We start from the raw sequence: 15,403 nt of genomic DNA on the forward strand, positions 1-15,403 counted from the left end.
TCAAGGGCTTCTCCCTTCAGAAAGGCCATGTGTGCCTGTAGGTGCCGGTTGGCTGGCTCTGTGTTCTGGGGTACATAGTCTGTCTTTGCCCCCCAAGTCTCTGAACTCTGAGGAAGATGGTTTTTCAGGAAGGTGCTCATGTGCTGACCTTCCCTGGTGTGTGTCCAGTGCATGGAGCAGGTTTCTGTCTCCCATTCTTCTCCTGGGACCTCTTGCATGCAGGGTAATTGAGACTGTGACCTCTTGCCCCTAAAGAAAGGAGTGTCCAGGGTGCCTGGGTGGCTCAGTTGGTTGAGCAACTGCCTTTGCTCAGGTCATGATCCTGGAGTCCTGGGATCGAGTCCCGCATCGGGCTCCCTGCTCAGCGGGGAGTCTGCTTCTCCCTCTGACCCTCCCCCCCTCACGTGCTCTCTTTCTCATTCTCGCTCTCTCAAATAAATAAATAAAATCTTTAAAAAAAAAAAAAAAGGAGTGTCCACCCACTGCCTGCCTGTCACTAGAATAGCTGCAAACTGTCTGCTAGTCTCTAACTTCAGGCTGCCTCTTATTTCAGAAGCCAGGTGGGCTTGTCATCAACCATGCTCCACTTCTTTGCAAGGACTTGAATGGCCATAGTGGGTGGCTGCCAGGCTAATTAAGCAATACCTTAGTATTTTCGAGTGATCTGAAAGGATGTTTTCATTATTATTTTAAACTAAGACCTCAGTTCTTGAGTTTCTCTACAGCATAAGCAGCCCAAGGAGGGCGAATTGTGTCCACTTGACAGTTACCAAGGGTGAGAACATGCCTTCAGGCCATTGTGTCAACCAGCCACAACCCAGCATGGTCAGAAGTGAGTGGCTTGCACAGTCGGAGACAAAGACTCTGTGTGGCCTTGGCAAGTCTCTTCCCCCGCTTTAGGCCTCAGTTTCCTCCTCTGTAAAATGTGGAGGGCCGGACTAAAGTGGTAGGTTTCCAAACTATGTTCTTTGTAGCTCTGCAGCTCCAAGGAGGAGTTCCAGTGACAGAGGGTCCTTCCCACTCTGTTTCCAACCAAACAGTTCCGCCCGTATCTCTCAAACATGGGGTCTTTCCCTAAGGTGGTGTTTGGGGAGAAGAGAAGAATGGGTTTCTCTGCTGGGAACATTGGAAACTGCTGGAATAGAGTGCTTCCCGCTTTCACATTTTGTGATCTGTATTTTATTTTTTGTGGTTCTGGTTTTTTCAGCTTGGCTTACAACAGCCATGCCTAGGTCCCCTCCCACTACGGCCCTCCAGAGCTGCCACAGAGGTGGCCGCTGCCCATGCTCACTTGCTCACCTGCTCCCACCCCTGATTTCCTTAAAGCCATGCCAAGCACACCGGTTGTCTGTGATGTTGGGGTTGGTGCTGTGTGTCTGCCCCCAGACCAGCCTTCATTTCCTTTGAGTTCCCTGTCCGACCACTGGGGCTGGTCTTCTGTGTGTTCTCAAAAAGGCAGGATGGTAGCAAGGGCCTGGGATGGGGGGAGCAAGAAGCACTGCACCTCCCCCAGCCCAGCTCTCTCATCTATAACAGGATTGATGAATGACGATATCTGTCTTGGCAGTCTCCTTAGATGCTGACAAGACAGCTCATGTGGAAGGGGCTTTGAAACCACATGTGTTTTGGAGATGCATGGAGGGTGAAGAAAAGTCAGCTGTGAGGGTAGCAACACAGGTCCTTCTGCTGGCAGAGATGGCCTCAGAGGGTAGCCCTTCTCTGGACAACTTTATGTAGTTCTCTAGCTTTCTGGGAACAAAGCCAATCTTCTTTTCCTCTCTCCCTTTTCATCGTGACATAATTCTTATACTATAATATGCATAGATTTTAAGTGTACAGTTTGATCAGATTTGACAAATGTGCATACCTGTATTTGGCTGCTGTAACAAATTACTACAACCCCAGTGACTTAAAACAACCAGACTTTCTATCTCACAAGTTTGACATGAGTCTTAACTAGGCTCACATCCAGGTGTTGGTAGGGCTGCGTTCCTTTCTGGAGTCTCCAGGGGAGAATCCATTTCCTTTTCTTTTCCAGTAGAGGCTGCCTGTGTTCCTTGGGTCACAGCCCCTTCCTCCATCTTCCCAGCTTCTTCCCATCTTCCTCACTGTGAGCTCTTCTTCTGTCTCCCTCTTCCACTCTTAGGACCTTTGTGATCATTGTCCCTCCCCTGAATAATCTAGGATATTCTCCCTCTTTTAAGGTCAGCAGCTTTGTTTCCCTTCTAGGTTCCAGGTTTTATTATTGTTGTAGTTATTTCTACCACACCTTTATTTCTACCACCTACCACACCTAGGCTGTTTACCACCAGCCTAATCAGGGTATTTCCTTCAGTCCAGAAGTTTCTCTTGTTTCCCTTCAGGCTCCCCACTCACACTCCCCAGGGGCATCCACTGTCCTGAGTTCTCTAACCACCATGTAATGTTGCCTGCTCTAGACCAGGTGAATTTTGAATGGTTACCTCAAACTTGCTAGGTGGGGTGCAGTGAAACCTTTGGTAAAGCAAAACAATCTCTACTTGGCACTACTGGCTCTTAGTTGGAGAAAGGGGCGATTCATAGATTCAGGGAGGAAAGTAAACAAGTAGCTTGTGGAAAAGGCCCTGCTTCAGAAATGACAAGATGTTGACAAGGATGCCAAGAAAGAGAAACCCTCTAACACTGTTGGTGGGAATGCAAGCTGGTGCAGCGACTCTGGAAAACAGTTTGGAGGTTCCTCAAATAATTGAATATAGAGCTACCCTGTGACCCAGCAGTTTCATGACTGGGTGTTTAGCCCAAAGATACAAATGTAGTGATCTGAAGGGGTACATGCACCCCAATGTTTATAGCAGCAATGTCCACAATAGCCAAACTGTGGAAAGAGCCAAGATGCCCATCGACAGATGAATGGATAAAGAAGATGTGGTATGTGTATGTATGTGTGTGTATGTATGTGTATATATATATATATTTATATATATAATGGAATATTATGCAGCCATCAAAAGGAATGAGATCTTGCCATTTACAAAACAGAGGATCATAGGGGAAGAGAGGAAAAAATAAAACAAGATGAAATCAGAGAGGGAGACAAACCATAAGAGACTCTTAATCATAGGAAACAAACTGAGGGTTGCTGGAGAGGGTAAAGGGATGATGGGCATTAAGGAGGGCACATGATGTAATGGACACTGAGTGTTATATAAGACTGATGAATCACTGCTACCTCTGAAACCAATAATATTTTGTATGTTAATTGAATTTAAATTTAAAAACGTAAGTAAATAAAACAAAAAGAAAAGAAAAGGCCCTGCTTCAAGAGCCTGAGGCCTGGGAGGCCAAGTACCCACCTGCTCTGGTCTGAGGTCCCACCTGCATCTGGGAAAACAGTCCTGGGGAGGGTGTTCCCTTTCCCCTCCCAAGTCCTCCAAATACAGTATCACAGAAAGAGGTTTAACAAACAGGCTTTTGAACTACGTGCAGAGCCCTGGTCTGGCTGAGTACAGACCACACTGGGCACCAGAGAGGGGTGGTAACTGCCTCCAGGAGCCTCTAACTGAGGGCCCCCGTTCCTGAGCCCCCCCGTTTCTCCCCATGGCACATCTGGGGCAGGTATCTTAGCTCTTCTGCACTGCTGTCGCTTTTCACTTCTCCTCTTACACAAGCTAGTACTGCTTCCCTTCCGGAGACCAGGCTTCTTCCTTCCATAGTATCTTTAATTAGATTCTCAGGTGGGAGACTTGAGGCGACAGCTCTTGACTCTCACAGCATCTTGGTGAGGTTACATTTGTCACAGTGTGGGCATCTCGGGGGTATGCCAACTACTTGATGTCCATTATCTTTTGAGGTCCCCTGATCTCTCAGACATGAGTAATAACTTCCCCTATAGAATAATTTTTGTGTGAGAAAACGCACATGAAGGTTTACTCTGGGTTCCTCGCACCTTATAAGCAGTCAGGAAGTGTCGGTCATTGTGCGTATTACTGTGATTTTTCTCATTAGATCTTCATAACCACCGTGCAGTACTGTTACCATGCCCATTTTACAGATGAGAAAATTTAGGTTTCAGAGATATCGTCACTTTCTAAGGTGATATCAGCTCACAAGTGGCAGAGCTGAAACCCTGGGGTCTCTGACTCCAGAGACAGAATTCTCACACTTCACTACCCTGTCCTAGCCACTTAGGGGGACCCCTTTGCTGTGGGGTTTTCACATTATACTAATGTGATGGTGGTACAAAAAAAAAAAAAAACTAAAAACAGTGCTCAGCAGGCCCTGTGCTAAGTGCTTTGTGGGCACTGCGGCAGCCCTTCACATGGGTTCAAAGAGGCTAACTTGCCTCGGGTGACAGAGCTAGTGAGAGAGGGACCCAGGGGCTTCTGACTGGAAACCCTGCCTTCTAACCCCTTCATTCAGGACAGTTTTCCTTCCTTCGAGGCATTGGCAGTATTTCTCCTTTTGATACTTACTAATAACCACGATGGAGCATGCCTCCCATTTCAGCTTGATGGCTGGGTATTCCAGGGACTTTGGACTGCCCTGAATCATCTCTTCCACCTTCCAGCCTCCGGCTTTGTTTAATCTTGGTCCTCTGTGCTTATTCATGTCTCTGTACCCTAGGGTCTACTTTCTTATTTTCTTGACCACATTCTGTTTATAGAGCAGCTTCAGATCCTTGAAGGACTAAGGACTGATATAAATAATGCACAATAAATATAGTGGCTTTTGCAAAACATATATAGAAGTGCGTAATCCTCAGTCACTTGCCCTTCTCCCATTTCATAAGAGGTTCCCTTCCCCTGACCCCTATCAGTTGACATCTGTTGGGTTAACCAGCTAGACGTTAAGCAGTGCGGTTTGTAGCTGGTGATTGCTCTGCACCGGGTTGCGCTGTTACCAATGACAGATGGTGCGCTTTAGTTATTTATTTGCTTACCTACTTAAAGTGCATTTTGTTGTTGTTTTGTTTGTTTTTGAGTGACCAGATTGTCCAAAGGATGCTTTTTAAGTTGCCTCCATGCAACGAGAAGACTAATGGGGTAGCAACTAAAGTTAATTTCCAAGTGGCCCCCTTCTGGTGCAGTCTCCCCGTGACCCCCTTTGGGTGAAATATTGTATGGCTTATCTTGGTAAAATATGTAGTCACCATAATTAGGTGGGTAGAGGTTGAGTTCTTAGTCCCCACATCTCTCCTTTTGTTTGTAGATGCTTCAGCTCTCAAAGAAGTGAACAGTTAGAACTTGCTTTTTCATATTTGAGCAGTTTTCCAGAATTAATCTATGTTGGGGATTTACTTCTGGCACAGCCACTGAATATAAGCAGGATCTGATTGAGAGGCTGTAGTTAAAAGGAGCCATGAAGTATTGGGTTGTATTCATTCTTTCATCAAATGATTAGGAAACTCCTATGTGTTGGTGCTCTGGAGACAGCTGTAAAGCATACAGGTGAGGCACCTGCCCCCTTGGAACTTAACACTCTGCATAAGACATACAGTAAGCAGGTGAATGACAAATACAACAGAGACCCGTTGCTATGAAGAGAATAGGGCAGAGGAGAATAAGCAGTTGGCCAGATTGCTGCTTCAGGCAGGATGATCAGGGATGGCCTCACTGAGGAGGTGATGTTAGTGCAGATGAGGGGACCCTAGCCATGGAAAAGAGCCAGGAAAAGTGAGGAAGAGCAAGGCAATGGCCCTGAGTGTCTGATACAGTATTCTTTTGCCAGCCTTCTCTTGGGTCAGTTTCATAAGGATATAAATGGCTATTCTAGTAAAACATCCTTGGGGTGATTATTGAATCACTGTGTCTTTTCCTTACCAGGCTACCAGTTTCAAGGGGGGCAGGGTCCAGGCCTCTTTTTGCTCACAGTTGTATCTCCTATGATGGGCGTAGTGCCCAACACATGACAGGTGCACAGTAAATACTAGATGGATGGATAAACAGATAGATAGATGCACAGGCGCATGAATGAATAAGAAAATGGATGGAATGATGAGTGGATAGATGAAATGGTAAGAAACCTAAAAGAAGATACAAGGTGGTAGAGGGCAATGGAGGACACGGAAGACTTGAGCTTGGTTCAAAGAGTGTGGGAGTCTGGGAGGACTCAGTGACACACAGAATAAGGCCAAGCAGTAGGTAGGCGATGACTTGTACTGCCACTGGGAGCTGTTGGAGGGGAAAAGATAGAACCAGGGAGCACAAATAGGAAGGATAGCTCTTGTGCTGTATGTTGAAAACAACCAGAAGTAAGGAGGAACAGTGAGAAGGGGAGGAAAGAGCACAATCAAGAAGTGCTTTGTCAGCCAAAGAGACTGACATTTGTCAAAGCAGCATAGGGGCTAGTGTGGCTAGAAGAAGGGTCATAGCGATTGCAGTTGCCTTTTGGCAGATGGACACGTGGTGGCTTTCCCGGGGCTTGCTGAACCTGGCAGCAGGTGTTGGGGGTGGGGGAGGTGGGGCGGGGTGAGGGATTGAGGAGTTAAGGGGCCACAGTGGCTGGTAAGGTTTTACTTCCTTCTAGGATTGCAAGCCTAAGGCCACCTTTGGTAGGGAAATGCCATCTTTCCAAATGGGGGAGGATGTGAAATCGGCAGAAAGATCCAACTGGGAGAAGCAAATATATTGTTTGGAGCTTTGTTTTATTCCTCTGGAAATGACCGTATTGTATTTTTATGTAAATAATTCGCAACAGCGTGGTGTTTGCAAAAGGGGTGAAAAGAGAATACTCATAAATGAAGTTGAGACACCATATTGTGTTTTCACATCAACATTGTATACTGTTGCTTGCAGTGGGCCCAAAAACAAATGTGTATCCAAGAGGCAAACTACCTGTTAACTTTGAGCTTCTTCATTTAACCACTCTTTACCTGTCCTTCAAGACCTGATTTGAAAATCACCTTTTCCACAGAGATTTTGGGATCACTCCGGCCCACTGTCATCCTTGCCAAGCTCTGAGCTTCTAGTATATAACTGTCTGTGTAGCTTCTGGAGTACTTTTTACTGACACATTTTTGTTTTACTTACGGACTTGTCATCCTAACTTGCTATGGAGCCCTATAGGGGCAGGCAGCCCATCTTACTGATCTGTATATATTCACAGGGCTGTGCAAAGTGGAGAGGCTCATAGAAGTCCTTAAACACATGACAGGACCTGCAATAATTACCAAAACTACGTCATTTCCATTGTTGATGGAGTTGCTTTGGGTGTGTGTAGGCCCTTGTTCTTAGTAGCCTGGAATCTCCCCACCACCCTTTAGCATGTGTCTCAAGCCTGTGTGTCTGCTCCCCTGGTGGGACAGGGGACATCCCCTGGTGGCTGCTTTAAAGTCTCTGTATAGAAAACCTCAGGCCATACAATCCAGAGAACGATAGTGCGTGGAACCCACTTTGGTCCAAACCTAGACCGTTTGTGAGGTTTTGCAACTGGCTCTGATCTCCGTGAGATTTTGGTGTCTTGAGTGGGATTAGATCCCTAGTCTGTCTCAGTGTTGAAAATCTGTGGGTTTTCCTCGGCAGCACTCCTTTTTCTGCCGGTTAACAGAAGATAAGAAGTCAGAAAAATTCTTCAAAGTCTTCTATGACCGAATGAAGGTGGCCCAGCAGGAAATCAAAGCAACAGTGACCGTGAACACCAGTGACTTGGGGAATAAAAAGAAAGATGATGAGATAGACAGGGATGCCCCGTCCCGGAAAAAAGGTAAGTGTTCCCCTGTGTACAGCCCTCCCACCAGCTGGACCTCCAGACTCCAAACTGTATTCCGACTGAGGCTTTCAGGAGAAGCAAACCGGTCTGGTTTTAATGTAATTCTCCCCAAGTAACCAGAGCTGAACTGCCATGCTTTGGCAGTTCTTCTCCTGTAAAAAATTTACATACCTTCTTCTTGGTCAGGCTCAAGCTTTTATTGTCAGGAAATCCATTTGTAACATTTTCCTGTAATTTTCTGTTCAGTGGTAAGGAAAGTTAAGGAAGACACACACTTTAGGGGCGCCTGAGTGGCTCAGTTGGTTAAGTGTCTGACTTTTAATTTCAGCTCAGGTCATGATGTCAGGGTTGTGGGATTGACCCCCGCATCAGGCTCCACACTCAGTGGGGAGTCTACTTGAGATTCTCTCTCTCCTCTCCCTCTCCCCAGTGCTCATGCCAGAGCTCTCTTTCTCTCTCCCTCTTTAAAATAAGTAAGTAAATCTTTAAAAAAAAAAAAAAAAAAAGACAAGCACTTTAAAACTGGGTGTCCATCACTTGTTACCTAATTCTCCCTTATTTATCTAAATTATCTGAAAGTGTCTAAAGTTGTTCATTTATGCTCTCACTTGAAGAGAGGTCATACTTGGAAGTACGTAGATGCACCAGTGTTCGAGTCAAATGGCTGTGAACAGGTTAATGAGCCACTCCGGGCCTCTTTTTTTGAGCTTAGAACAGGGTTTCTCAGCCACAGTACATATGGCATCTGGAGGATGAGTTGCTGGAGGGGCTGTCCTGTGCGCTGCGGGAGGTTTAACAGCATATGTGGTCTCTACCCCGTAGATGCCATCAGCCTGTCCCAGCAGCCTACTGGAAGTGTCCTCAGATTTTGCTAATTGTCCCCTGGGCAGGGGTGGGCACAAAATCAGCTCTAGTTTATAACCACTGATCTAGAATGGGAGTAAAGAGAAGAAGAAAGGCTAACATTTACTAAGTACTTTCTATGAATCAGGCACTGTTCAAAGTCCTTTACATCCTTTACTTCATTTGGAACTGAAATTAACCCTGTAAAATAGAATTGTTATCCCCATTTTACAGATGAGAAAATTGAGGAGTGGAGATTAACTTGTCCTTGTTAAGGCTATGCAGTGAGTGGGCAGTAGAGCCAGGATTTGAACCCAGGTGGTCTGGCTCCAGAGCACCAAACTCCTCACTCTGATGCCTAGTTACCTCCCAGGGTTACTCAGGGGATTCGATGAGGTAGTACACAGTGCCTGGGTACTTAGTGGAAAGCACTCAACCTGTTGTCACCACAGTAACAGTAATTACAGTTGTGGTCATTGTTATGTTGCCCTCTCAGAAGCTTCTCTAGGTAGAATTCACTGATGCTGTCCCCGCTTTGCAGATGAGGGCACTGAGGCCCAGAGTCATATAGGTTTGTGAGGTTGACAGAGCCGATACTAAGGCTTTTCCTCTGAAACAGTGCAAGCTTAGATGAAATGTCAGAGCCGTGAGCCAGTTGGCAGGGCGTGACTCAGTTTTAATCCTAAGGACTAAGAGAAGTGACTTCTTGGAGTGTTTGGCCAACCTTGAAAGAGTTCTAGTGAATACCAGGACCTACATTTTTGAACATTATCTTTCCTGCAGTGAATCGTACTCCTGAGGACTCAGCAGCATTGAGTGTCTTCTGTTTGCATTCTAGCCAAAGAGCCCTCGACACAAATAACGGAAGAGGTCCGAGATCAGCTCCTCGAGGCCTCTGCTGCCACCAGGAAAGCCTTCAGCACCTTCAGGAGGGAGGCTGACCCCGACGACCACTACCAGTCCGGGGAAGGTGCCCAGGCCACGGCAGACAAGACCAAGGACGAGCTGGAGATGAGCGCGGTCATCACCATCATGCAGCCCATTCTCCGGTTCCTGCAGCTCTTGTGCGAAAACCACAACCGGGACCTGCAGGTGAGGGCTGGCCCCTGGGACTTGCAGCTCCTCAGACATCTCTGCTCCCCTTGCTGCCACCAGCTTCCCTGAGTCGAGGACCCAGGATGGTTCTGAAATCTGGGCAACTGACATGTTTGTCTGTCTTCCCCCCCATCTCCACACGAACAGGAATCAAGTCTCTTGCTCACCAATGCAGGTGCCTGCCGCATACATAGTGAAATGTGGGTTGTGCCTGTGTGTGTGTGCATGTGGTAGGCTGCCATAGATGCACAGGTAAAACTTGGATGGACGGATGAATGATTAAATATACTAGACTTACAAAATCTGATACATAGAAAGTTCCAATTAAATATTTGTTGGTTGAATGAATGAAAAGTGGCCTTCCAGGGTTTTACACAAATAGGTGCTCAAATATATGTACTGAACTGATTATTTCAGAAACCTTTTGTTTACTTTTTTATTGATGTCAGGATGATAACAATGGCCGAGGTTTGGCACTTAGAATATCGTGGATGCTAAGTGTTGCTGATACTATATTCATTTTATAGATGAGGGAACTGAGGTTCAGGGGACATAGTTAGGGAGTGGAGAACCGGGACTTGAACCCAGGCCATCTGATGGTAGAGCTCATGTGGTCAACCACCATGTTAAGACAGAGCTTATTTTCTCCCTTAAAAAATTTCCCCACCAGCAAAGCCTATATGGAAGGACTAAGGATGGATTCCAGAGATGTCTCTTTCCTTCTTTTTTTTTTTTAAGATTTCATTTATTTATTTGACAGAGAGAGAGAGAGAGAGAGAGAGAGAGTGTGTGTGTGTGTGTGTGTGTGTGTGTGTACAAGTAGGGGGAGCAGGAGAAGCAGGCTCCCTGCTGAGCAGTGAGCCCGATGTGGGGCTCGATCCCAGGACCCTGAGATCATGACCTGACTGAAGGCAGCCACTTAACCGACTAAGCCACCCAGGCGCCCTCAGAGATGTTTCTTTCTACTGAATGGGCATAGCTCTGTGGAGCCAATCACTGCCCAGGAGCAGCATGCTAGAGCACCAAGACCTTGGCCATTGCCTGATTTTGCTGCTGGCTTTTGGGAAAAACACCCCTCTCTGCCTAAAAGGGATTGAGGATTAACAAGAAAATTGTGTTTGAACAACTCCACTAAGATAGAATCTTGCCTCCTAAAATAAACAAGTTGGCAGTGGTAGTTCAGTTATTTGAATAATGATGGTAGGAAAAGGAAACAGTGGTAAGGAAAAGGTGCACTCTTAAAATATTTGCCTTGCTGACTTTATCCATCAGGTGATTTGATGGCCTTTCACACGTCACCTGTGGCCAGAACCCTTGGGGCTGCCACCGTAAATCACTCCTACTTCAACCCTGCCACACAATCTATGCCTGGAAAAGTTGAGTAAGAAATTACATTGTTAAACAGTAAGACAGAACAATGAAATGGAACTGGGTGAAGTCTGCAGTATTAACAACTTCCATACTGGTATTTATTTTTAATCAAATTGGTCTGAAGAGCCTGAGCTTTGAAAAGACAGGTATATCCAAGGTCATCCATCAGCCAAATCTGGCCCATATTTAAAAATGAAAGCATTTCCTGTAAGCCCCATTGGGCTCTTTTTCCACATTGCTGTTCATTCATTTCCTCCATTGACTTCCCTGCTTGATCCCTCTCAACGTCTGCGTGTGGGATTCCGGCTGTTAGTTTTTCTTTTCTTGCCTATTGCTCAAATACTCTTACTTTGGACTTAGACCATGTCGGCCCCAGACCCACTGGCCTGGGACTGCCTAGTTCAGCCGGGTAGAACAAAGTATTCATGACTCAAAGATCCAGGGATGGGTTGTGGTCTCATTGGCTGGTGTTCTGTCTGCAGGCCAACTGTGCCCTCTCCACCTTCCATATGTACACCATTAGTCATGAGGGAGACTGGCCAAGGGAGTGTGAATGACACCATGGAAAGCCAGGCTGTCCCACCAGCAGGAAGGCAAAGCCAATTGTGGCATCTTTGTGGATGGGGAGACCTCCCTGCTGCTGGGGCTATTTTGAGGCTTAAGCTCGGTGGTCAGGGCCCTGTACTGTCCCCCCAGGCTGCTGTCACTGATCTCCACTGACCTTGGGCTCCGAGGGGAAGTGGGTTGAGCCCATGCCTGTATGTCATCTGGGTGAATACCTGCTGTATGCCCGGCATTGGTGGTGACAGAGACCTCACCCCTTCCCTTACAGAGCTGAGAGTCTTGGGCAGGAGCCACTTGGGGAAACCCAAGATTGCTGTGCAGCATGATAAATGCTATAGTGGTGTCATCTTAGGGGTTTTGTGGGTTCACAGCAGGCAAACCAACCCACTGTGCTGGATCCAGGAAGACTTCTCAGAGGACCCAATAACTGCCAAGTTCTGAACTAACACAAGACTGCCTCAAATAGAATCCCTCCACGAATGTCGGAGGGGCAGTGCTGACATGCTTGCTCTCAAGCCTGGTCAGCTTTCATGGACCTGTTCTGACTCCTCCACGGTACCCCTTGATTTCTCTTCTTTAGCCCCATACCCAGAGTCCACTGTGGAAGGAGAGTAAGGCTTTCATTGCACGAATTTGCCAGTTCTTGTGTGGAAGTCTTCACAGTGTTAGTTTTGTACCTTAGCTCTTCACATACCTCTCCTTTGAACTAAGGCCCTAAGAACCCCATGGGCAGAATCACCTTTTAATGAGCCCTTCCAAAATTTGATTCTCCAACACATCGCTCTGTGGAAAACAGTATTGGGGGAAAGGGGAATGTAGAGTATATTTTAATATATTTTTTTTAAAGTCTTACAGCTTAAAAAAAAAAGTCCTAGCTTAATCTTTGAAAGTACCATAAACATTTTCCAAGTCAGTGGCTTTACACTTTTTTGGTTTTGGCCACAGAATCCTTTGTTTAAGATCTTATGCAGAAATGTACTAAGTAAAGCAGATGAGAGCAAAGCTGTTCTATTCAGAGTAGAAACTACAGAGCACAAGAACTTTCCTTTCCTCCTGTAACTACCAGAGCCCTGAGAGGTGGTGCATTCCAGGGATCCCCCTGGGTCCTGCAGGGCCCAGGTGGAAAACCAATGATCTGAACCAGTGGTTCACAAGGATAAAGGTTAGAATCATGTTTAAAGGTTCCCACTATGTCGTACACACTGAGGTATTGATAAAATTGCTCTGATAAAATTATATTTGTAGAAATCTGGTTCTCAAAATGATGGCTTTGAGTGGGATTCACCTACTCTGAGTGCCACCCTGTTGGCAGTGTTCCAGAGCAGACGGTGGATCTCTGGGTCAAAGTTTGCTTGTGTACCAAAGGGAAAAGACTTTCTCACGAGGACAGAATTATTGCCCCCCCCCCCCGCCCCGGTATAAAGAAGTACTAACAAGCTCCACGAGAGAAGGAATCCAGCCTTTTGAAGTTGCCCAGCATCTTAACTTTCCTGTTGGTAAATGTTCAATAGAGATAAGGCCACTGCTTTTGACTTTGCCAAACAGACAGCTGCTGCCTTAAGCAAGCTTTGTCCACAGTAGTAAGAAACTTACTGGGAAGAACTATTCTTGAGACGTTTTGCCTGTCTTTTCTGTCCTTCCCCTGAGGGGTTGGCTTTGCTTTTCAGCTCGGTTAAGGAATGCAGGTCTCTTACCACTGACATCTGTATGAGAACAGACTTGAAATCTTTTCATTTCTCAATCCACCCATCTTGACTTGGTCCCTGGCGCTCCAAGGAAAACCACAAAAAGAACAGGATTTCTCTAGCCTAAACAAGGCAGGGTGGTGTGTGTGCTAAGGGTGAAATCTATTCCCTGAACATAGAAATAGTCCCTGTGAGCCTCCTAGTGAGTGGCATCCCTCTGTTTTTGTAGAGGACAGAGGAAATGGATCTGAGCTAGGGAGGGGGAGATTCGGGCTTGACACTGCAAAAACCATGAGCTGTGGGAGAGGCTTTCAAGAAAGGGCAGCCAATTATCCTTCATGAGGAGTTGAAACACAACAGGCTTGAGGACTTCACAAGTCCCCTTTCCTCCATCCATTCAATTTAATTCAGATTATTCTAGCCAGTGTTTATGAAGCACCTGGCATGTGCCAGTCACTGTGCTAGCTGCCAGGCACCCCGTGCTATCACCATGGTCCTGGACGGAGCTGACAGACATCTCTGTAAGCACATCATGAAGTGTAAGGAGGGCTGAGAGAGCTGTGTGCCATCCTCTGATCTCACTGGAGTCAGGAGGGCTTCCTGAGACAAGTGACTTGAGATTCCATTCTGAAGAAGGATGAGTTCATTGGGGTAGAGATGGGGAGAGAATGACAGGCAGAGGGAATAGTGTGCCTGAAGCCCCAGAGGAAGAGAATGAAGAGTGCTTGAAGAGTAGGAAGAAGTTCGTTCATTGCTTCCTGGCAGAGAGGGGGTCATGGTGGGAGCAGTGATGTCACTGAGCGGGGAGGGGGAGCATGGTGGGAGCAGTGATGTCACTGAGCAGGGGGGGAGCATGGTGGGAGCAGTGATGTCACTGAGCAGGGGGGGAGCATGGTGGGAGCAGTGATGTCTCTGAGCGGGGAGGGGGAGCATGGTGGGAGCAGTGATGTCTCTGAGCAGGGGGGGAGCGTGGTGGGGGCAGGGATGTCACTGAGCGGGGGGGGGGAGCATGGTGGGAGCAGTGATTTCTGAGCGGCTGGGGGGAGGTATGTTGGGAGCAGTGATGTCACTGAGTGGGTAGGGGCATGGTGGGAGCTGTGGCACATGAGTTTGAGAGGCAAATGGCCTGGAGAGCCATGCTATGAATTTCAGCCTTGGACATCCAGGCCCTCTCCTATCCTCTTCCTGAAGACTTCTCCCTCCCTCTCTACATGATGAGGGGCTCAGCTTGGCCCTCAAATAGTTAGCGTCTTCCCTAAGGAACAGAATCAAGGAATGGCTATGAAAACCTACCATGGCTTCGCATGGCCTTTAGAAAAACAATCATCTTATGAAAGCCCACATGGTCCCAAATCATCCGTCCTTCCTCCACCACCCTCCCTGACCCAAGTGATTGTTCAATTTTTAGACTAGTTAGAAAGACTTGAGCATGAACAACTAAAGTTAAGTTAGGAGAGTAGAGGGAAATGGTTAGTTGATGAGTCCAACATTAAACTTTGTTACCAGCTTTTAATCTGTACATTTATAAATAATTATACAAGGAATACGTGAATAGATTCTTTCTATAAAAGTTCAAATGAAGATAAGTTAGTTAAAAAGAATTATTCCTCTCCCCCTCCCTACCTCTCTACCCAGAGAGGACTATTGTTGGTTTGGACAACAAACTAACTGGTTGGCTGGTATCTTTCCAGTCATTCCTCTGTGTATTTGGATGAGACTAGTGTATACATACTAATCCGTTATTTGCCTTTTTGGTTTTTTTAACTTTTAACAGTATACCCTAAAGATCTTTCCATATTGGCACATATGGACCTACCTTAGTGTTTCTAAATTGTAACATTAAATGATGTTGGTATACTATATTTACTCCCCAGTTGATGGACATTTAGGTTGTTTCCAGTTCTTCATTGTTACAAACAGTGCTATAATGAACATCCAATATATACTTTGTGAATAGAAGTGAGTATCTTATAGAAGTGGAATTACCATGTCAAAGGTTACATTTTTTTTATATTTTGCTTATATCTTTTTATAGTACTGTCTTCTATGATAAATATGTAACTTTTACAACAGCTTTAAAATTTTTTCGCAGTTAATTTTTGCTTCTTTTTAAAAAGAGATTTTAAGAAGAGTCTCTGAAAAAAATCTCTTCATCAAAA

The 15,403-nt window shown here is 46.1% G+C and overlaps 1 protein-coding gene across 8 annotated transcripts in view; it reads left to right on the plus strand.

Moving 5' to 3' along the window:
- ITPR1 (inositol 1,4,5-trisphosphate receptor type 1) overlaps positions 1-15,403 on the plus strand; it is a 322,408-nt gene that overhangs the window by 241,011 nt on the left and 65,994 nt on the right. For all 8 annotated transcript variants that reach the window (XM_073901575.1, XM_073901576.1, XM_073901579.1 and 5 more), the window contains 2 exons: positions 7,500-7,680; positions 9,368-9,621. In XM_073901575.1, coding sequence (XP_073757676.1) covers positions 7,500-7,680; positions 9,368-9,621 — 435 coding nt within the window. The remainder of the gene's footprint in view (positions 1-7,499; positions 7,681-9,367; positions 9,622-15,403) is intronic.

Source organism: Callorhinus ursinus, unplaced genomic scaffold, assembly GCF_003265705.2.
Source record: "Callorhinus ursinus isolate GAN/ISIS: 27379988/994484 unplaced genomic scaffold, GSC_fseal_2.0 scaffold15, whole genome shotgun sequence".
Taxonomy (NCBI): Eukaryota; Metazoa; Chordata; class Mammalia; order Carnivora; family Otariidae; genus Callorhinus; species Callorhinus ursinus.